Genomic DNA, 22,805 nt, shown 5'->3' on the forward strand with positions numbered 1-22,805 from the left:
CCACGGGCTCTCGCCCGCCCGCCGCCGCCACTGGCCCTCGTCCCACGCTGTCGAACGCTGCCGCCGCCGGCCGCTCTCTGGTGATGGCGGCAGCGGTGGAGGAGGAGGAGGCTCACCGGCCCCTGGCCCCCTCCTGCCGCCGCCGCGGGCTCCCGCCCGCCCGCCGCCGCCGCTGGCCCCCATCGCACGCTGTCGAACGCTGCCGCCGCCGGCCGTTCTTTGGTGATGGCGGCGGCAGTGGAGGAGGAGGAGGAGGCTCGCCGACCCCTGGCCCCCTCCCGCCGCTGGCCCCCGTCGCACGCTGCCGAACGCCGCTGGCCGTTCTTGCTGTCCCCGCGCGCCACCGGCCGAAGGGGGAAGAAGTGGAGAGAAAGAGAGAGAAAGGAGTGAGGGAGGAGGAAGGAGGACTGACATATGGGCCCCACATGTCAGTGGGCCCACATTTCTTTTTGTGTGAATGACTAATGGGTCCCACGCATATTTTTTATTTCTACCGCCACGTAGGTGCCATGTCAATGTCACGTGTAACGAAGACTTGTTCAATATTACCACGTAGGCGCCACGTGGCGCCACGTCAGCAAAACCGCCTCCCAAAACCGCTCAGGGAGTCGACTTGCACCGGTTTTAGGAGTTTGGGGGTCGAGTTATCTGGTTTTGTAGTTTGAGATAATCCCTTATATGGCACTGAAAATTGGTCTGATCCCTTATATGCCACTGAAAATTGGCTCTTCCCTTATATGCCATTGGTCCAAATTTGTGCACCCTCTCATGCCACTACCGTCAGTTGACCGTGCGTTGATCGTTAACTCTCAAGTAAAAAAGATATATTTGCCCTCTCTGAGTTGTTAGGCATGCCCTATACTCAGAAGGGTAAATATGTCTTTTTTCCTTGAGAATTAACGGCCAATACACGGTCAACTGACGGGAGGGGCATGAGAGGGTGTGCAAATTTGGATCAATGACATATAAGGGAAAAGCTAATTTTCAATGGCATATAAGGTATCAGACTAATTTTCAGTGGCATATAAGGGATTCTCTCTTGTAGTTTAGGGTCATGGATTAGATTTCGATCACATTTGAGGGTTATGAAGTGAACTTATTCCACGTGGAAATCACTTCCGGTCCAACATGATTTTGGCCCGTCAAGCGATACGTCGAAATCGCGTTCCGGCCCAACATAATTTTGGCCCGGCCCAGCCCAGCACGTACTACTGGGACCGGAGGACCCAGCCGGCGCTACTGTTTGCCGGAGGCGGAGTCCTCTCTCTCCCGATCGCATCGCGCTCGCGCGCCCCGCCCGTTTCGCCTCGGCCGCCTCCTCCACCGACTCCGGCCGCCGCTGCCTGCGGCGCGGTGCTGTCAGGTCAGTAGCACCCCGTTGCCTAGCAGCGTTCTAGTATTCGCAGGTTAGCCGCCTCGTCCCCTTGGCTGGCTGCTCCACTTATTTGAGATTTTGGGTTTGGGGCGATGTTTTTAGGGGATCTGGGGTTGCTCGTTCTCTGGTGCGAAGTCGTTTGATCATGGATGGGGGTGATTCAATTTCGAATCTACGGAGTTATGCATGTGTATCAAATAGGAGGAACCCTTCGTGTGTGTGTGTGTGTGTGTGTGTGTGTGTGTGTGTGTGTGTGTGTGTGTGTGTGTGTTTTGGAGCACAAACACAATGTGGGACAAGCGAATACTTCAATTCTGGTCTATGTTTTTTTTTAATTGGCAGGCGAATAGTTAGGTTCTGATTTGTGTGTAATTATGCAAATTCCGCGAGTTTTTTTTTGGTTGTTGAACCGTAAATATTGGTATTTGTTAGCTCGTTGTATTTTTGTATAATTAGAGAGAGAGAGAGAGAGAGAGAGAGAGAGAGAGTTTTGCAATGTCAGACCAACTTCGCCTTGTGAAGTTGAATAAGTAGAGATATCAACCATTAGCAACCACTTTGTCATACTTAAATCGACTTTCAAGGTTTTGGATCAGGGTTATTGGTTTTCCTTACAGTATTTCGGTAGTAACTGGCATCCACTTTCAAGGGCCTTCTTCTCTTTGTTATTTTTTGTCTTGATTATATTTTTCGTATTTATTGTTTAATTTCTTTCAGTTCTTCAGTATTCAGCAAAGCTAATAATTTGATATTGCAGGCGGCATATCCTTTTACTAGTGGAGGCCTGACAGAATTATATAAAGACTGCTGAAAATGTCTGAGTTCCTTGACCTTGAGGCACAAGATGGGATAAGGATGCCCTGGAATGTTATTCCAGGCACGAGGGAGGATGCTTTGAGCTGTGTTGTTCCTATTTCTGCTATCTATACTCCTCTGAAACAAGTTCCTGATATCCCTGTTCTCCCATATTCTCCCCTCCGTTGCCGGATGTGCCGTTCCATCCTCAACCCTTTCTCCATTGTTGACTATGTCGCAAAGATCTGGGTTTGCCCATTCTGCTTTCAGCGCAATCACTTCCCACAGCATTACTCCTCAATCTCAGAAAGCAATCTCCCTGCAGAACTTTTCCCTCAGTACACCACAGTTGAGTACATATCCACTGCTGAAACTGGCCCTGTAGTGCCACCGGTTTTCATGTTTGTTGTTGATACTTGCATGATTGAGGAAGAAATTGGTTATTTGAAGTCTGCACTCGCACAAGTTGTTGAGCTATTACCAGATAATTCCCTTGTTGGATTCATTACTTTTGGGACATATGTACAGGTGGTTCACTGTGCTCTCATGAATGCTCCATTCTTAATTGCGTTATGCATAGGTTAATTTAGTAATATTTTCAATATTGTTGCATACAGGTTCATGAATTGGGTTTTGGCTTGCTTCCAAAATCATATGTATTCAAGGGAACAAAGGAGGTCACCAAGGATGAAATGTTGGATCAAATGTGCTTCTTTGCAGGGAAGAGAAAACCCACTACAGGGGTGATTGCTGGTACTAGGGACGGTCTTTCATCAGAGAGCATTGCTAGGTTCCTGTTACCTGCTTCTGAGTGTGAGTTTGTGTTGAATGCAGTTAAGAACCAATAATATAATAATAGGAAATACTATTGTATATGTAATATAACATCTTATCCTGAACTTTCAATGGTTCAAATTGCTGATAATATTTCTCTGCATCTGTAGGTAATAGAAGAATTGCAAAAGGACCCTTGGCCTGTTCCAGCTGATCAACGTGCATCAAGATGCACTGGAGCTGCATTAAGCGTGGCGGCCAGTCTTCTTGGTGTGTGTGTCCCTGGATCAGGTGCTAGGATTATGGCATTTGTTGGTGGTCCATCTACAGAGGGACCTGGTTCTGTGAGTCCTAATTCTATTGTAGTGCATTCTCTTTAAAATTACTTGTTCATCTATACTGTCAGCAATTGATTCGCATGCTCATATATCTCCTTTGATATGTGCTTGTGGACTATTTAATTAATTAAATAAGCAATGGAAAGGCACACCTACCTAGTTTCATGCTAGTCTTTTAGCTTTGTTCTAGCACAAATGACAACTGTTTTTTTAAGGTAAGCTCACATCTATCTCACTGTTTTCATTCACATCACATCAATTCGTTGCGCATCAATAGGCAATATGTGATAACCCTATATTACAGGGCAACAATGTGCACAAGCATATAATTGCCTTGATCGCGGTGTTTATTTGGCTCTACAAATGTTTATTTGCTTAATCGTGGTGTCAACTATATTTTTTCACATTACAAAATTATATTGCGTAGACATGTGAGGGATGGTTACTGTCTTGAAAAATTCGCAGATTGTATCCAAATCCTTGTTAGAGCCAATTCGCTCACACAAAGATCTTGATAAAGACTCAGCTCCACTTTATGATAAAGCTGTCAAGTTCTATGATCAGATTGCAAAGCAACTTGTGCACCAGGGGCATGTTCTGGATGTGTTTGCTTGTGCAGTTGACCAGGTATGTTGCTTATTTATTTTTAACATGAGGCCATAAATACCTTTTTACAGACAAAATGCAACCTGCTCGATGCTTTCTCAGACAACATCACAGTATCTCTATTATGTGGATTGAAATGAATGGTTATCTTATTTGGACTATTTATTGTTTGTCTTTAATTTTCCCAGGTTGGTGTTGCTGAAATGAAGGTTGCAATTGAGAAGACTGGAGGAATTGTTGTCCTTGCGGAAAGTTTTGGTCACTCTGTTTTCAAAGACTCGCTTCTTCGCATTTTTCAGTCATCAGACAACGATCTTGGATTATCATTCAAGTAAAATCCTTTTACCTAGCCTGAGTTATTTTGAGTCATTCCAGTGTTTTCTAACTTTGTTTAGTTATATATTTGTAAGATTAAAGACAAGGATTTTATTCAAGTTACCTTCCATATTGAACTTTTCGCATGCAAGCGAACTTATCCATAGGCAAACTACTGTTTCTTTATACCCTTTTCTTTCACAATTATTAGTTGGATTAGTTTTCACTACCTCCTTTTCAAAGTTAAAACACTTGGTCACATCTCATTAGTATTGTACATACCATGCACTGAAAACGCACATGCCCAGATATAGTTCTCAAGGTAGCCCAGCCGTTCTGCGTACAAAGACCATTAACCTGCATGTGTTACTAAAAGTCACTAGTGGTTTTTCCGAACATTGCATCTAGTGCGCCAATTTCAATTTCACCATATGTTTACAAACTAAAAATCTGCTTTCCAGCATAGAATAGGACTTATTTTTATTTCAAACTCAAACAATTCTCATAGTAATTTTTATTTACCATTATTTCCTTGAAATTAGGAGACCTGTTTAATGCTGTTTCTTTTTATCGTGTTTTTTCCTCATGAACAGTTATACCGGGCTGCACTGGAACTCATACTTGAGACTTTTTTAATATTTTACATTGATTTTTTTGAAAAAAAAGGGTAGTATTTTAATTCATATAATATGTTTACATTTCCTGTACAGTGGTATTCTTGAGATTAACTGCTCAAAAGATGTCAAGATCCAAGGCATTATTGGACCTTGTGCTTCCCTGGAGAAGGTATATTATCTATTTTATTCAATACTACTCCCTCCGTCCCAAAATATAGTTACGTTTGAGATTCAAATTTGTGCCAATTTTAGCTACCTAGGATTGTAAAAGGTGATTTTTTTTTTTGCACTTACTTTCCCATCCTACCCCTAGCAATGTACTACTATATCACACGAAATACCTAGCCCTAGACTATAACGAGAGGTATTTTTGACCTTGCACCATAATCTTTAATACCTCCAAAAACTTCCTAGGTAGCTGTATTTTGGGAAGGAGGGAGTACTAGCTAAATACCCTGAGAGTTGCACCAATTCCAAATAAATATATCAGCTAAACATATGTAATTTGCAATTTGCAACTAAACATCAATTCAGAAATAAAATCTTATTACAATTTACAAGCCAGATGTGCAAAAGATATAGTTATCCACCGAAAATTCCACCAACTTCTATCACCACCACAAGTTCATTTATATACTAGAGATTGTAGCTTATAGAATCAGAGTAATTTTGTTGTTTCTAACACTGCAGTTTTCACATGCAGAAAAGCCCTCTATCATCAGACACCGTTATTGGTCAGGGAAATACTAGTGCTTGGAAGATGTGTGGCCTTGACAAGAAAACATCACTCTGCTTAGTATATGATATTGCAAAGAAAGATGGATCAAATACAATTGGCCAAGCAGCAAGTAACCAGTTCTACTTTCAATTCTTAACCTAGTAAGAAACTGTTTTCCCTTTAGCTTTTGCTAAGCAGCTTACTCTGTTTAAGATGTATTTACCTGACTAAGTTGGAAACACATCATCAGTTATCAGCATCATGAGGGACAAATGAGATTACGAGCTACTACGATCTCCAGAAGATGGGTTTCTGGTTCTGATAGTGTGCAGGCAAGTTTTTATTGTCTTTAACCCATGAATTCCCATTCATTTTTCCTTTTGCCAGATGTAGTTGATTTCATTGATACGAACAAGTTTCACTTGCTCAAAATAAAGGTGCAGGGACTAATGCTTATTCATTCCCAATGTGTTTCACTGCGTGTATGTGTTTTAATTTAAAAGTGCAGTCATTTGTCCTTAATAAACTTTGTATGCTTTAGGAGCTTATAGGTGGCTTTGACCAAGAAGCTGCAGCTGCTGTCATGGCACGCTTGGTCTCATTTAAGATGGAAACTGAGGTACTTATGAGTCTGACTATATCTGCCATAGCAATTATGCAAAATTCAAATATGTTATACTTCTTAGCTTCTTTTTGCAGCACAAACTGAACCAACTTGTTATTTTGATCACATGGCTTATTTTACTTTGTTTTGTGTATTTGAGGTACCTCACCTAATTTCAATGCTCTTATACAGGACATTAGGGATGAGAACAAATTGTGATGTACGGTGGGGGTCAAAGGGCTTAGTAGCATTTGGCCATAAAGTTTTTTTGGGTCGCTGCTCGTAGTTTCATTTCTTTTAGTGTCATTGTACTAACCTTAAGGGTTTGTATGAGTCTCCTTAGATTCTTTTCTTCTTAATATAATGAAGCACAACTCTCTGGCGTGTTCAAGAAAAAAAATAGACTTTGGTCTCGCCTTGTGTTGCTTTATACAAATTTGTGTAGGTTTAAACACAAACAGCAATAAAGGATACCAATTTTTTTCAGACTTCGAAAGCTTATTACAATTAAATGCCGTTGTGCTCACATGTTCTTCTGGCCTGTTCTGTACAATTCCCATACAACCATGTGATACATAAGTTTTAGGGACTGAGTGCGTTCAGGAGAGAAGGTTGGGAACTCCTCTCCCGCGCACACAAATCAGGGTGGCTCGTTAGTGTCTGATTAATTTAAGTATTTTAGCAATAAAAAACATGAAAAATGGAAATATGATATTTTAAAGCAACTTTCCTATATGATTTTTGTTTGCAAAAAAACACACCGTTTAGCAATTTAGGAAGCGTGCACTTAGAAAACAAGAGAGCATAAGTCTGGAATTATTTGTGGTCATATGGCTTCCTGACCTCAACAATACTTGTAAGCAGTTTCTCTGGATGCCAGTTGCGCCATAGTTTCTCTGTAGTACTCCCTCCGTCCCTAAATATAAGGGATTTTGGTCAGTTTCTGTCCAAATTCGTTGTACTAGGATGTGTCACATCACACCAAAATCCCTTATATTTAGGGACGGAGGGAGTATAGATTTTAGATCATTCTTAATCCAAACAATTGTTCATTTTGTGTAACACTATCTCGTTCTGGATTCTTTTCAGGCTGATTTTGATCCTATAAGATGGCTTGATCGAGCTTTGATACGTCTATGTTCCAAATTTGGTGACTATCAGAAGGAAAACCCTTCATCCTTTAGTTTGTCCCCGCGTATATCAATATTTCCCCAATTTGTTTTTAATTTGAGGCGTTCTCAGTTTGTTCAGGTAGGGAGCTCGCCTTTGTTCATTAAGAAAAGAATGTGACATGTATGGGAGATTCATACCTTTGCTTACTAAATATTTGTTTTCTATGCAGGTTTTTAACAATAGTCCTGATGAAACTGCATATTTTAGGATGGTATTGGACAGGGAAGATGTAACCAATGCAGTCGTGATGATTCAGCCTTCACTTATATCCTATTCATTTCAATCTGGGCCAGAGCCAGTTCTCTTAGATGTAACTGCAATTGCAGCTGACAAGATTCTTTTATTGGATTCTTATTTTACTGTTGTTATCTTCCATGGGATAACGATTGCACAGTGGCGAAATGCTGGTTACCAAGATCAACAAGACCACGAGGTAATAGCGTGTCAACTATGGCTGTATGGCAGCTCGATTCTTGTTTGCAGAGATTATTTATCAAATACTACATCTTATAGTCTGCTTTAGTGAGATTATTTATCAAATACATCTTATAATCTGCTTTAGTGTAATATCTCACCTTCCTATCGATATACCTTTCTTCATATATTAGGGGCTAACACAGATTTTTATCTAAGCTGCATTTAAAGTGCAGTAGTGCATTGCCATCCAGTGCTGAACCTTTCATGATATTCAGGTATTTGCCCAATTGTTAAAATCTCCACATGAGGAAGCTGATACTATAATCAGGGAGCGGTTTCCTGTACCCCGTTTGGTCGTCTGTGATCAGTATGGGTCTCAGGTATAACTTTTGTTCTGTACTATTTGCAGTTGATCTGGAATTCTGGATGGGTTTGATAGTTCTTGGCTATTTAATGAACACGTTCAAAAATCAATTTATATATTACTTTTCTCTAAAATTTCAGGCTCGATTTTTACTGGCAAAGCTTAATCCATCTGTCACATATAATTCTGATAATTCTTCTCATGGAGGAGACGTCATATTCACAGATGATGTGAGCTTCCAGGTCTTCATGGACCATCTCATGCGGCTAGCAGTCCAATAGGATATGAATAATTTTGTACGATCAGTAATTTCTTCTGCTGTGCAGTAAGGAACATCTTCCACTTTTTAAACCTGTTTTTACTACTTTTTAGCCACTAAATTGCCTCATGGTAGTGCTACACGTTTGTGCTTTTTTTTTTCTTGCATATATGAGATTTTCATTAAAAAAAGTTCTTTAATTAGAAATAATAAATACAGGTAAAATGTGTTGTATTCTTTTTCAGACGGTGTAAAAATTAGCAACCTTCATTACCTTGCTTTTGTAGTTTCTCCTGTCTACATTCCGTGTATGCCGATGACTAGTTCTGCCGGGCTTCTACCGGTTGTGTATAAAGTACGCAACCTTACAAAATTCATATTGGCATTTTAATTCATATATATCAAGTAGGAAATCATGAAAAAAAAACTACTCTATAGTTGAGACTTCAAACTGAGTTACGTTCAGTATTTATTAATTTCAAATTTCTGAACTATTAAAACAAGAAGCATACCGAATTGAGACTCCAAGAAAAATAAAAATACTTATTAATAGAAAACTTAAATTGACTGAATGTATGTAGTTTTATGATTATTAATTTTGATTCATGGAAGTATTAATACAAAATAAAAATCGTTTCAGTTGCTGGTGCTTTATCAAAGTTTTTATACTAACGTAAGTTAGGTGCAAAGAAAAGGAAATATCTCACTAGTCACTAGTGGGCCATGGATGCTCGCCCTTGCTCAATGTATCATTTGGCTCTAGAGTTCACTTCTGGAGTTACTGTGAATGATGCTGGAAAAGTGCATCGATTTCTCTCCTAGATATTCCATAAAAAAATACTTTTATCTAAAAAAAATAGAATATAGATAACCGTTCAGCTAAAACATTTGCCTTAGTCCTTGCGCGTGCTTCATTGATTTCTGCCATCAGGAGATTATGTTTCCCGTGCAAGCACGTCATCCCGTCCAGCGGTCCCAGGTTAATGGCATCATGGTAAAAACACATGCTTCATTGCATGGATTGATAAAACACATGCTTAATATTTCATGGATTTTCAGCCATTGATTTAGTGTATCATCCAACTATCCAAGAGTTCAAACAACATATGAGCTCAGACTTTCAGAGGCCTATATGTTGCCACACCAAAAGCTCTCTCTCCCCAGAGGCTTATCTGTTGCCACATGGCCACACCAAGTCCAAACCCTCACCTCTCCATGTCCATCAATGGAGGAGCCACCGTTTCGGCTGGTTGGGCGGCCACCCAACCTCGCCGGCGACGAACAGTGGATCACAGTAGCAGAAGCTGCTTACTTCGACCATCATATGGATCTACCAGAGGCTTCGGTACGAGGAGAATTGCAGTTCGTTCTGCCTCCCAGAAGAACTCGTCTCCTCCATTGATGACCACTGAGCAAGAAGCCGAAGACGAGGTGGTGCTAGAGTCGCCGGCGCACTTCCGCATCTACAAGAGCGGCAAGATCGACCGCCTCAACCGGCCACCCGTCCTGCCCGCTGGTCTCGACGAGGCCACCGGCGTCACCTCCAAGGACGTCGTCCTCGACGCCGACACCGGCGTCTCCGTCCGCCTCTTCCTCCCCAAGCTTCAGGAGCCCTCCAAGAAGCTCCCCGTCGTCGTCTTCTTCCACGGCGGCGCGTTCTTCATCGAGTCGGCCGGCTCCGAGACGTACCACAACTACGTCAACTCCCTCGCCGCGGCGGCCGGTGTCCTCGTCGTGTCCGTCGACTACCGGCTCGCCCCGGAGCACCCGCTCCCCGCGGGCTACGACGACTCGTGGGCGGCGCTCCAGTGGGCGGCCTCGGCGCAAGACGGATGGATCGCCGAGCACGGCGACACGGCTCGCCTCTTCGTCGCCGGCGACAGCGCCGGCGCCAACATCGCGCACGAGATGCTCGTGAGGGCGGCCGCCAGCGGCGGGCGCCCGAGGATGGAGGGCGCGATCCTGCTGCACCCGTGGTTCGGCGGGAGCAAGGAGATCGAGGGGGAGCCGGAGGGCGGCGCCGCGATCACCGCGGCGATGTGGAACTACGCGTGCCCGGGCGCCGCCGCCGGCGCGGACGACCCGCGGCTGAACCCGCTGGCGGCCGGCGGGCCGGTGCTGGAGGAGCTCGCGTGCGAGAGGATGCTCGTGTGCGCGGGGGGGAAGGACGTGCTCGCGGCGAGGAACCGCGCGTACTACGACGCCGTGGCGGCGAGCGCGTGGCGCGGGAGCGCGGCGTGGCTCGAGTCGGAGGGGGAGGGGCACGTGTTCTTCCTGGGGAATTCGGAGTGCGAGAATGCCAAGCAGCTCATGGATCGCATCGTGGCGTTCATAGCCGGTGGATGAGCTGCTTGGATCGTATATAAGTCAACATTGAAGTTGAATCGAGTTATTTGTTTCACTCATCATTCACTGGGTTGAAATCGAATCGAAGTAAATAGTGTACAAACACTACTAAGCTTTCGAAGGTGAAACTGAAATTGATTGCGTGCCACAAAATTGTGATGTATTTGTAATAGTACATCCCTAGAAGGGTCATCGATAGATTTTTTTTTCTTGCATAATCAAAAGTGGCAACTATTACCTTACAATGAACCATCGCATGGACTAGGGAACATAAGGGTATGTTAAATGATAGAGACGAGTATGGTCTCTTAGACAATACAAGATTATTTAGAGATGTGTCTTTATAATAGTTGAGACGACAAAGGTTCTAATCATTAACTCAAGAAATATTCATTTTGTTAATATTCTTTCCATTATTTTATCCTCGTGCAACCATATTTCCATATTATAGTGATTAAGAGTCGTTGTTATGCATAACAACGATACTTTGTCTCTCCTCTTTTTCTTTCTCTTTCTCTTTCTTACATGTCAACAAGTATTCCTAATTAACAACGTTAAGAGATCACTATTGACAACCACTGTACATGCCCTAATGGCAATTATCACCTTAGATTAGATTAGTTGGTGCTGCGGTGGAGAGAAGAGTCGACTTTCACCCAACAAAGATCTTTTTATTATTATTATTTTTAGAGAAGGGTATTTTTTTACCCAGTCTCTATATCCAACCGGATATATACATCCTTTTATAAATTAGTAACTTAGCCTATCAAACGGGTCTCAAATAACCCAATATGAAATTCGCTCTTATAGATATTTGAACTCAGGACCTACCCAACAAAGAGCTGGAAATGGATTCTAATTCCTCTAAGGAATAATGTACTCTCGTTTTCTAAATTCTTCGTAAATGGTTGTTGCAAATTCTAGAAAATTTTGACAATGTAGATTATAGTGTATGCCGGCATTGTCTAGATACATTGTCATATGATGTGTCACATTCCTCCTAAGTTAATTTGTTTTGAGACGGAGGGAGTACATAATAGAGCGAGAGCCTGCGAGGCCCCACATGTATAGTCTTTTAAGCCTTTTAGTTGGACAGTAGGAAGAACTCGGTTAAAAACAACTCTTAGAGCAGGTATAATAGAACTTCTTCAGTCGGTGATAACAACATCCACATCATCGTTGTATTACGTGGAGGGAGAAAACATGAAAACGAAGAGAGCGAGCGCTTGCTGAAGCGCCGGGTGGTAGCACGAAAATTTAGGCCATATTAAACATTTTATATGGTTTGTGGGCCTCCGGTTCAGTTTATTTGATATTTTGTGGCCATGCATAGCGTGCAGCTCCCAATATACGTTAGTTTTATGCTCAACAGCTCAAGCATGGTGGACCATAGATATAGAGCTTGGTTTTGATCATCTGTGCATATAATAATTAAGTCCATTCACGCTTATATAAAGCCAAGTTATAGTTTGTCCTTTGTATAAGCAATCTACAATCATCAACTCTAGATGACATGGACATATGTTACCACCGTCAATCAGCTTTGCTATTAGCCTTGCTCTTATGACGTAATGTCAGAGTGATATGAGTGCCTGACAGGTAAGGCCCACATGACAGAGAGATACGTTCCTCTGACAGACGTGAGAGGAGCCCGTCGATCTCAGCTGATTGGAGAAAAACCCGGTGTGGTCTCGGCTACTATAGGGAAAATTGGAACCATGCCATTATAATTTTACAAAATTTGAGATATGCTATTCTGACCCACATGTGGGTGCTACATGTCATTGAGATACCGATGGTATATTCTAAACTTTGAAAAATTATAATGACATGGTTCCAAATTACCCGCTACTATATGTCTGTATATGACTTCGCAATCAGCCAATCAATTCATGCCCATTATTACATATGGAAAATTTCGGTTCTAAATAAACTTCATTTGATTTTTTTCTAAAAAAATCAAAGACAAGATCCAAGGACGAAAAAGGACGTGCGGCAGACGCTCTCCCTCCCAGGTCCCAGCCAGGGGTTTATTAGCTGATTCAAGACGTACCTTATCATCTCTCCATTCGCCATCGAGCCCGCCGGAGGCCAAAACGCCTTCTGCGGCAGCATCCACCAATTCGCCATGGCCTCCGAGACCGAGCCCGACGCCGTGGTGTTCGAGGCTCCGGCGCACTTCCGCATCTACAAGAGCGGCAAGATGGACCGCCTTCACCGACCACCCTGCCTGCCCGCTGGCGTCGACGAGGCCACCGGCGTCGCCTCCAAGGACGTCGTCATCGACGCCGGCACCGGCCTCTCCGTGCGCCTCTACCTCCCCAAGATCCAAGAGCCATCCAAGAAGCTCCCCGTCCTCGTCTTCTTCCACGGAGGCGGCTTCCTCATCGAGTCGGCCGACTCCTCCACGTACCACAACTACGTCAACCCCTTCGCCGCCGCGGCCGGCGTCGTCGTGGTGTCCGTCGACTACCGCCTCGCCCCGGAGCACCCGCTGCCGGCGGCCTACGACGATTCCTGGGCCGGGCTACTGTGGGCGGCGTCAGCGCAAGATGGCTGGCTCGCGGAGCACGGCGACGTGTCCCGACTGTTCATCGCCGGCGACAGCGCCGGCGGCAACATCGTGCACGACATGCTCCTGAGGGCGGCCTCCAACGGCGGGCCGAGGATCGAGGGCGCGTTACTGCTGCACCCGTGGTTCGGCGGGAGCACGGTTCTCGAGGGGGAGCCCCCGGCCGCGGCCGCGCTCACCGGTATGATATGGTGCTACGCGTGCCCCGGCGCGTCCGGCGGCGCGGACGACCCGAGGATGAACCCGCTTGCGCCTGGCGCGCCGGCGCTGGAGAAGCTCGCGTGCGAGAGGATGCTGGTGGCGGCGGGGCAGACCGACGGGCTGGCGGCGAGGGACCGCGCGTACTACGACGCCGTGGCGGCGAGCCCCTGGCGCGGGACGGCGACGTGGGTGGAGTCGGAGGGGGAGGGGCACGTCTTCTTCCTGGAGAAGCCGGAGTGCGACAAGGCCAAGCAGCTCATGGACCGCGTCGTGGAGTTCATATCCGCCGGGTCTCCTGCCTGATTAAAAATTAGCTCCATCCGGATGCGCCCCGCGTTGAAGTCGTCGTAATGTATCGAACTTAGGGCTCGAATAATTTGGACTGATCATCCTTTCATGATTTCTGTGTTATGAAATGTGCATTCTTCTTTCCGCGCCGCTATAAAAAAACACATAGAAGCTGATATTATAGGCGCCGAAAGTGCTAACACCGACACCTATAAATCTTTTCCTGCCTCTACGGGCATAAAACATAAAAAAACCTGCACCTTTATGTAACTATATGTACCGGTTCTAAAGAAAACCGGCACCTATATTACACATGTTAAAAAACCGAAACCTTCAATTTATTATATGTGTTGAATAATTTAAAAACGACATCTATAATAATATATTAAAGGTGGCCTTTTTTTAGAAAAACCGACACTTCTAGAACCGAGTCGAGCTAGGTGGAGATCGACAAGCCGGCCGGGTGGGTGGTCTTTTTATTTCTCTCTCGATACTGTCTCTATCTCTCTCCCTTATCTCGGTAGGCGGCGGACTCGTAGAGGGGACATGGAGGTGGACTTGCCAGGGGGAGGTGGTGGTCTAGTCGCAGGGAGGCAGCAGCGGCGAGGAGCCAGATCTAGAAGGAGGGGAGGCGGTAGGGGGCGACGGGCTCGCAAGGGAGATGGCACGCTAGCACCCATCCCCTAACACAATGGCCGGCACCCTCACTACCTCCCCTAAGACTGTCTCCAACAAGGGACCCATAAGGGCACCCAAACCCAAAATAGGTCTCCGATAGTACTATTTCAGCCTCCAACAAAGTACCTATACAGAAGACCCATTTTGCGTGCTATAAGAGGCATAACCTAAATCTGAGTATCCTCTCTCCTGAAGACCTATTTGCAGTAAGGGTTCTCTTTTAAGTCTTATTGTTGGAGAAGACCAAAAATAGATATTGAACTCTTTGACTGTAGCGCTATGCAAACGTGACATGAGTCTTGTATTTTGGGTTTCATTGTTGGAGATAGCCTAAGGTCATAATCCCCCTCTCTCCATCACAGAATACATAGGCAACATACACACTTCTTCGTATATAAGTAACACAACCTAACTATACAGAAGTTGTACTGTCAACGAATACTTCCTTCAACAACGACTTATATTATAAGTGTTCTATCTCTTTTATATTATAGCAATTCCCATAAATTAATCACCATCTGTTTTTTTCATAATGTTTGAAATATCCCTATACATTGTTGGGATACGCGTAGGATACGATAGCATAAATCAAAATTTTCTATCGCGTAAACCAGGAACCATGCAAGTATTAGATCATAGATCGTTACCACTCGACGCGCTGCGCAGCGGAAGAAGACGCTGAGAAGTCGAAAGAACTCTCGCGAAGTAGCGCGCGTCGATATAGAGGAAGTAGTCGATCGCACCGGCTCGACCTTCTCCTCCTCGCGCGTTATCCTCGCCGTACTCCCACGCTAATCAGCACCGCAAACCAGCGGTGCCTCTACCGGTATCCACACGTACAGGGACGGGACGCCACGTGCAGATGTGCTAGCACCCGCGCGCGGCTAGGTTTTTGCTCGGGGAGGGAAGTGACGGCTAGGGTTTCTCACGTGATGCAATGCCTCCGCCGGTCACGCCCCTCACGAATATATTGGATCCATCACTCGGGCCTCCAAGGCCCGTAGGACTCCTATTCGGATCCCTATCCAAATTAAGCTCATATTGGATCCCTATCCAATCCCCTTATTCCGGCCCATTAAGCGTGCGACCCCGTAGGTTTATATATACTCGGCTGTAACCCGAAAACTCCTTTTCGGTCCACGCGTCAACAGCGGCCCCTAGCATAACGTATTGACCCACCGGGCAGACATAAATATCATATCGGCTAAACCTCTAGTGTATACTTGTATGAACCCCTTTGCCCTTTGCCTCACGATATCGATTAAGCTCAAGCTCAAGGCTAGATATGTGCCATCCTCTAATAGCTCAATCATTCACTCGAACCTGTTGATAGATTATATAACTTGTGATTGACTCCTCAAGCACCTTTGGCATGGCCATGCACTTCCATAATCTACAACATCGAGGGGCCCAGAGATATCTCTCCATAGGAGGTGCAAATCCCATCTTGATTATTCATATCCCACTACATGTTTCATAGCATACCCGAAAACTACTTTTATAACTACCCAATTACGGAGTAGCGTTTAGCAGTCCCTAAGTAAGCTACTACACATGTTGAGAATCATGATAATCTCACGTCTAAGGATTCAACACCAACACTAAATGAGATCACTGATGACACAACACATATGACTCTTGCAGTGTCTCATGTTGGGTCTATCCAACAACATGTTCACCAACATGTGTCCACATTATTAATTTGGTATCTCTATACCATGATCCATGAGATATGATCATCAATTAATACATGTGCTGATCATATAAACATATTTGTTCCACATACGATATTTGATCAGGGATCCTTTAGAAATAGTAATAAACAACATAAAGAGTCTCATGAAAGAATCACATATTCATTAACCAATAAGGAGTTATCTATTTCAATGAACAATGTCGGATAAATATGTAAACATAGTATGTGATACAATCATCTCTATGATTACCTCTAGGGCATATCACTAACATACATGTCTTTGAAATATCTCTATATCTCGGAGATGGATTCTAATAGCTCGAGTAGACGTCCACCCATTTATTGCATGTCAACTAGATGGTTATGAAAAATTTTCAAAAAAATTGACAAGATAGATCAATATGTAATATATCACTCCACAAACATGCAAGTTCAAATTCAACTTCTACAAGTTGTAACAAAAATAACAAAGAAAACTCAAATTACTATATGTATATTTACAATTAAATTTGTTATTTTTGTTACAACTTGTAAAAGTTGAATTTGAATTTGCATGTTTGTGAAGTGATATATTACATATTGATCTATCTTGTCAATTTTTTCGAAAATTTTTTATAACCATTTAGATGACATGCGATAAACGGGTGGACGTCCACTCGACCTGTTAAAACAGTCTCCCCTGTATCTCAGGTTGTCAGAGTGATGGATAACTGGATTCATCTGTCTCCTCAACGTGTGGTCTGTAACTCTGTATAAATCCAACGTAGCATATCTATTCAAAGCCTCATAGGCTCAGCCGATGCCACACCTTCCCTTGTGGCCATGGAACCGCACGCCGATGAGGTAGTGTTCGACGGCCCGTACTTCCGCATCTACAAGAACGGGAAGGTAGACCGCCTCCACCGGCCACTTCTCGTTGCCGCGGGCGTCGACGATGCCACCGGCGTCGTCTCCAAGGACGTCGTCCTCGACGCCGGGACAGGACTGTTCGTTCGCGTCTTCCTGCCCAAGGTGCAAGACCAAGAAACCGGCAAAAAGCTTCCTGTCCTCGTGTACTTCCACGGCGGCGGATTCATCATCGAGTCCGCTGACTCCGCCACGTACCACAACTACCTCAACTCCGTCGCCGCCGCGGCCGGCGTGCTTGTGGTGTCCGTCAACTACCGGTTAGCCCCTGAAAACCCGCTGCCTGCAGGATACGACGATTCTTGGGCGGCGCTCCAGTGGGCGGTGTCCGCGCAGGACGACTGGATCGCCGAGCACGGCGACACGGAGCGCGTCTTCGTCGCCGGCGACAGCGCCGGAGGCAACATCGTGCACGAGATGCTCCTGAGGGCCTCCTCGAACAAAGGGCCGAGGATAGAGGGCGCGATCGTGCTCCACCCGTTCTTCGGCGGGAGCACGGCCATCGACGGCGAGTCCGACGACGCGGTCCCCAAGGGCTCCAAGCTGTGGGCGGTCGCGTGCCCGGGCGCAGCGAACGGCGTGGACGACCCGAGGATGAACCCGACGGCGCCTGCAGGCGCGCCGGCACTGGAGAAGCTCGGGTGCGAGCGGCTGCTCGTGTGCACGGCGCAGGAGGACTGGCTGGTGGCGAGGGGCCGCGCGTACTACGGCGCCGTGGCCGCGAGCGCGTGGCGCGGGAGCGCGGCGTGGCACGAGACAGAGGGAGAGGGGCACGTCTTCTTCCTTCGCGATCCGGGGTGCGACAAGGCCAAGCAGCTCTTGGACCGCGTCGTGGCGTTCATATCCGGCGCATGAGCTGCATGCTCTTCATCTGCATATGCTTTCCGGTTGCAGCTGTGCCTTCATTGAAACAAAATAAATGGTTCTATTATTTTTTTTTTGGGGGACGGGAATATGAATTTCGCATTTGCATTCGCTGCTACGTTCTTGGAAGAAATATTTTATCGCGTGTATGTTCTTCCATTGGACTGGTGGTTTCCGTTGCTCTGAGCCTCGGTCCAAGCCGACCGCGATGTAATGTTGTCATGTTGCATTCGGTGGTAGCAACGTTCCGTTTGGTTTTTTTCTCCTGGACCTGGTAACTACTTTCTCAGTCCAAAATATTTGTTTTTTATTTTTTTCTAATACTATTTGCATTGAAGGTGGAAGAAAAAGATACATGAGAAGATATCCCCATGAGATATTAGATACACGAGGAAACTGTTAGAGATATTGTATTGTATCCGGTTCGATTTCCCTAATCCTATCCCGATTATGTTTTTATAAGTCGGTTATATAGATAAGGATGTACTGTCCCTATATGTACTCGTGTCCGTGATCAATCTAATTATCGCGGTGACTCACATACACTTTCATGCTATCAGATTAATCTTGCTTTCGCCTATTCTCCACCGCGTCGCCCAAAGCCATGCGCTTCTCGCCCCGCCGCCGCGCCTCCCACGCCGCCGCATCACCGTGCCTCTCCTCGCGCCGCCTCGCGCCTCCTGCGATGGCCGACGATCTGTCGCCGCCGCCTTCCATAACTCCCATCACCGTCATCGATGTTGCCGTCAGAGACATCCCCTCGAGATATTAGAATCCTTTTCTCGTTCTCCTACCTTCTCCCTTTGAGTCTGACTTGTCGTCTCATCGGTGTGGTTGGCAGTGTCGCCCATACTCAGCCACAATCCTAATCTTCGGCTGCATTCTTCGGGTGCCCTTCACCCTACTAAATTCTCAACTCCACCCTATCCCAGTCATCCTTGCTTACTCCCCCGGCCCCTTGCGTACCACCCCCATCTAGTTCCTCTCCTCTTCCCTCAACCCTAGCTCCTGCATCGGTTGCCGTAGAGAGGATGGCAAATCGGTTGTGGTTTATGCAGAAGAGGTCAAGGGTTTAAGTATTTTGGGTGAAATTTTTGTGATCTTTCAGATGAAATTTTTCAAAATTGAGTTGGAAGTTTTTTTTTAAAAAAATTGAGATAAAAGTTTTCACATTTTTTAAATTGAAGTTTGTCACTTTGAGATGACGAAAGATTGTGCACACAAACCAAACATGCCTGACTCAGTGCAAACGGTTTAAGCCGAATTGGCTGGGGTTGTGCAGCGTGCTTAGATTTGACATGTATGTACAAGTTGAAAAAAATGACAAATTAGTAAAGTCTATAATTCAAAATCATATTTGTTATTTTTTATTATAACTTGTATGTGTTAAATTTAAGAGGATTTTTACGGTCCATCAAATAGTACCTCCCCGTTACTAGTACTGCTAGGTACCATTGATTTAATAAGGGCACGATGGGAAAAAGGAAGCAGCGACAGAGACCCAAACGCATGACCTGATTCTTTGCCTTCGTAAATTCCGTCAACGCACCTGGGTGTTCTTCCTTGGCGCCGGCGCCGGCGTCTCCCCCCCCCCTCCGTATTCATCCATCAGCGCAGTTACTCAGCATCTCTAGCCAACCAGGTCATCTTCTCTCCTTCCCCGGCAGTTATCTCTCCACCACACCTTTACTTGGTCGTCATTGGAAGAGAACAAGAGAGAAGGGAGCAAGAAAAAGAAATCTGTAAATCGAAAAAGAAATCTGTGGTCGGAACAACCCTTCCTAGCCTCCACCGCTGCGACTGCGAACCTCCCCTTCATTTTTCCGGCGACTGGTGTTACCCAATCTGGGAAGAGGAGAGTCGATGCAATTGAGGGGAAAAAGAGAGGATGTTGGCTTCTATTCTTACCCTTCAGATGGTTGTACCTCCCACGTTTGACTTGTTGCTGAGAAGAGTACCGGGAGGTACATTGCATTTTGAGCCCTTGGATCTAACAAAACGGACGGACCAGATCATATGTACCGGACGGTACCGGAAGGTACGATGGACGGTAAAAAATCTCTAAATTTAAACCTATATATTTGCGTATGACATATATTACACATAGACCATATTATCAATTTTCTTCAAAAATTAGTGAACATCAGGGGCAAAAGTACTTTTCCAGGCTTCCAGCTAAAGCTTTGTCAATGCCAGTTGGTGCTTAGCAGAGCGCATAAATTTCTCGATTCTGTGATGTACCGCGCCGGCGTGCTTGACGATTCATCGATGTCCTTGTACCGTGCCTTCGGGATGATTGAATTCACCAATGTCTCGCTCAACGTGTTACGTGTGGTTTGTATAAACGCAGGAGTAGTATCCCTTTAAAGCAGCTTCTACTTCTCAGCCGATGCGACTCCTTCCCTTAAGCTTGTGAGTTGTGATAGCCATGGAACCCGACGCCGACGAGTTGGTGTTCGACAGCTCATACCTCCGCATCTACAAGAACGGCAAGGTAGACCGCCTCCACCGGCCCCCTCTCCTCGCCGCGGGCGTCGACGATGCCACCGGCGTCGTCTCCAAGGACGTCGTCCTCGACGCCGGGACAGGACTGTTCGTGCGCGTCTTCCTGCCCAAGGTGCAAGACCAAGAACTCGGCAAAAAGCTTCCTGTCCTCGTGTACTTCCACGGCGGCGGCTTCATCATTGAGTCCGCGGACTCAGCCACGTACCACAACTACCTCAACTCCGCCGCCGCCGCCGCCGGCGTCCTTGTGGTGTCCGTCGACTACCGCTTAGCCCCGGAGAACCCGCTCCCTGCAGGATATGATGATTCTTGGGCGGCGCTCCAGTGGGCGGTGTCCGCCCATGCGGACGACTGGATCACCGAGCACGGCGACACGGCGCGCGTCTTCGTCGCCGGCGACAGCGCCGGCGGCAACATCGTGCACGACGTGCTCCTGAGGGCATCCTCGAACAAAGGACCGAGGATAGAGGGCGCGATCATGCTCCACCCGTTCTTCGGCGGGAGCACGGCCATCGACGGCGAGTCCGACGAGGCGGTCTACATAGCCTCGAAGGTGTGGCCGTTCGCGTGCCCGGGCGCAGTGAACGGCGTGGACGACCCGAGGATGAACCCGACGGCGCCTGGCGCGCCGGCGCTGGAGAAGCTCGGGTGCGAGCGGCTGCTCGTGTGCACGGCGCAGGAGGACTGGCTGGTGGCGAGGGGCCGCGCGTACTACGGCGCCGTGGCCGCGAGCGCGTGGCGCGGGAGCGCGGCGTGGCACGAGACGGAGGGAGAGGGGCACGTCTTCTTCCTTCGCGATCCGGGGTGCGACAAGGCCAAGCAGCTCATGGACCGCGTCGTGGCGTTCATAGCCAGCGCATGAACTTCTCTTCTTCATCTGTATATGCTTGCGGACTTGCAGCTGTATCTTGCTTGCCTGAGATTAATAAATCAATAAAATGTTATATATTGTGGCAGTGGAAAACATGATCATTAGTCCATTTTACCTGTATTGCCTGCGTTCTAGAGAAGTTATATATGTTTTTGATCACGCCTTTGAGTATAGCCATGTGGCCGCGTGGCGTATAGTAGCCTACAGGTACTGGTTCTTGTTCACAATCGAGGGAGTGATTCTAATCCCTCGAGGGGATATCCCCTCGTATACCTTTTTCTTCTAAATTCGATGCAAATGGTTGTGAAAAATTCTGAAAAAAAAATTGACAATGTAGAGTATAATGATACCTACTAGTCCACCAAAATTCATGTTCAAATTTGATCTACACATCGAAAAACAAAAAAGACAAATTTAGATATAAATAGTACGCTACTATTCATACGCTGAATTTGTCTTTTTTATATCTCGACGTGTGAGTTGACTTTGGACTTAAGATTTTGTGAAGTTGTATATATGTGTTGTATGAATGTTGTCAAATTTTTCCAGAATTTTTAATAACCGTTTAGATGATTTTTTGAGCAAACGAGGGAACTTCCCCTCGAGAGATTAGAATAGTTTCTCCACAAGGGATATCTTTATGCACTTATATATATGTGTCAGTTGTGAAACCGGTACTTATGAAACACCTTATCAGAGCTGCCTGACAGATACCAATTACAAATCCAACATCAAAGACCGGTTTACAACTGATATCAAAGCGGTTTTCTGTGCCGGATATCAAATCATATCTACTCCCTTTTTTTACGTCATGTGATAGGGACTTAAAAGTTACTATCCAAACATCCGATGTGATAAGGATTTAAAAGTTTAATATTTATAGTTAGTGTCCAAACATCCGATGTAATAGGGACTTAAAAGTTTTAGTCCCATCTAAATATGGTCTTACTTTGGTTAGTTTTTTTTTTCTATAAGGGGTTTGTCCCATATTGCTTGTCTATATCGTTAGGAAAACTTTGTTTATGTGTATCAAAGATTCTGTTCGGCTGCACTCATTTTTATTGTGTTGCAGCCAACAGGCACAATGTCTTCTGTGTGCAGCCACTGCAGCGCAACTGCTAAACATAACAGCCGAACATGCCCAAAGAAGCAGAGACAGCTGTCCGAAGGCACGGGCGGCCTATCGTGCCTTCTTTAAAATAAGTCTATTTTCCCCCTCTCTCCTTTTTGGGTTATGATATATATATATATATATATATATATATAGTTAAAATAAGTCTATTTTACGTTCCTATTCTTTGGGCCATACCATATAATATGTGTATTTTTCCTCCCTATACTTTCTGCGGTGCCTTACACATGGTTGAAATAAGTCTGTTTCACATCCCTGAATTTCGTGCCGGCCCAGCGTGTTGAGGTAGCAGCCTAGACACGGTGCGGTTGTTGGGCCGGGCCGGCACGGGCACAACCCGAGTTGGGCTGTGTCGTGTCTGGGCCAGGTGAAATCGCCGGGCCACATGGCC

General features: G+C 45.7%; 5 protein-coding genes across 5 annotated transcripts; all 5 read left to right on the plus strand.

The window, feature by feature from the left end:
* Nucleotides 1-1,238: 1,238 nt before the first annotated feature.
* LOC4347283 (protein transport protein SEC23 C) lies at nt 1,239-10,854 on the plus strand. Its single transcript, XM_015795664.3, has 14 exons — nt 1,239-1,363; nt 2,133-2,698; nt 2,788-3,003; nt 3,115-3,288; nt 3,748-3,909; nt 4,077-4,219; nt 4,914-4,989; nt 5,524-5,699; nt 5,789-5,870; nt 6,080-6,157; nt 7,232-7,393; nt 7,485-7,748; nt 8,008-8,112; nt 8,237-10,854. Exons 2-14 carry the CDS (start codon nt 2,189-2,191, stop codon nt 8,375-8,377), a joined length of 2,289 nt encoding a protein of 762 aa, XP_015651150.1. The 5' UTR covers nt 1,239-1,363; nt 2,133-2,188; the 3' UTR covers nt 8,378-10,854.
* LOC4347284 (2-hydroxyisoflavanone dehydratase) lies at nt 9,538-10,854 on the plus strand. Its single transcript, XM_015795665.3, has one exon. It carries the CDS (start codon nt 9,538-9,540, stop codon nt 10,699-10,701), a length of 1,164 nt encoding a protein of 387 aa, XP_015651151.1. The 3' UTR covers nt 10,702-10,854.
* Nucleotides 10,855-12,547: 1,693 nt separating this feature from the next.
* LOC4347285 (tuliposide A-converting enzyme b1, amyloplastic) lies at nt 12,548-13,906 on the plus strand. Its single transcript, XM_015757042.3, has one exon. It carries the CDS (start codon nt 12,830-12,832, stop codon nt 13,775-13,777), a length of 948 nt encoding a protein of 315 aa, XP_015612528.1. The 5' UTR covers nt 12,548-12,829; the 3' UTR covers nt 13,778-13,906.
* A 2,992-nt stretch (nt 13,907-16,898) lies between these two features.
* On the plus strand, nt 16,899-18,172 carry LOC4347286 (tuliposide A-converting enzyme 1, chloroplastic). The gene has a single exon (XM_015757045.3). The coding sequence runs from the start codon at nt 16,959-16,961 to the stop codon at nt 17,895-17,897; it is 939 nt and encodes a 312-aa protein (XP_015612531.1). The 5' UTR covers nt 16,899-16,958; the 3' UTR covers nt 17,898-18,172.
* A 1,586-nt stretch (nt 18,173-19,758) lies between these two features.
* LOC4347287 (tuliposide A-converting enzyme b1, amyloplastic) lies at nt 19,759-21,375 on the plus strand. Its single transcript, XM_015757043.3, has one exon. It carries the CDS (start codon nt 20,335-20,337, stop codon nt 21,271-21,273), a length of 939 nt encoding a protein of 312 aa, XP_015612529.1. The 5' UTR covers nt 19,759-20,334; the 3' UTR covers nt 21,274-21,375.
* Nucleotides 21,376-22,805: the final 1,430 nt, after the last annotated feature.

The sequence above is a fragment of the Oryza sativa genome, chromosome 9 (genome assembly GCF_034140825.1).
Source record: "Oryza sativa Japonica Group chromosome 9, ASM3414082v1".
NCBI classification, from domain to species: domain Eukaryota; kingdom Viridiplantae; phylum Streptophyta; class Magnoliopsida; order Poales; family Poaceae; genus Oryza; species Oryza sativa.

Coding starts and splice junctions, on each gene's coding strand:
- LOC4347283 (XM_015795664.3), top strand. CDS start 2,189: ATGTCTGAGTTCCTTGACCTTGAGGCACAAGATGGGATAAGGATGCCC. Junction 2,699..2,787: donor CTTTTGGGACATATGTACAG/GTGGTTCACTGT, acceptor TGTTGCATACAG/GTTCATGAATTGGGTTTTGG. Junction 8,113..8,236: donor GTGATCAGTATGGGTCTCAG/GTATAACTTTTG, acceptor CTAAAATTTCAG/GCTCGATTTTTACTGGCAAA.
- LOC4347284 (XM_015795665.3), top strand. CDS start 9,538: ATGGCCACACCAAGTCCAAACCCTCACCTCTCCATGTCCATCAATGGA.
- LOC4347285 (XM_015757042.3), top strand. CDS start 12,830: ATGGCCTCCGAGACCGAGCCCGACGCCGTGGTGTTCGAGGCTCCGGCG.
- LOC4347286 (XM_015757045.3), top strand. CDS start 16,959: ATGGAACCGCACGCCGATGAGGTAGTGTTCGACGGCCCGTACTTCCGC.
- LOC4347287 (XM_015757043.3), top strand. CDS start 20,335: ATGGAACCCGACGCCGACGAGTTGGTGTTCGACAGCTCATACCTCCGC.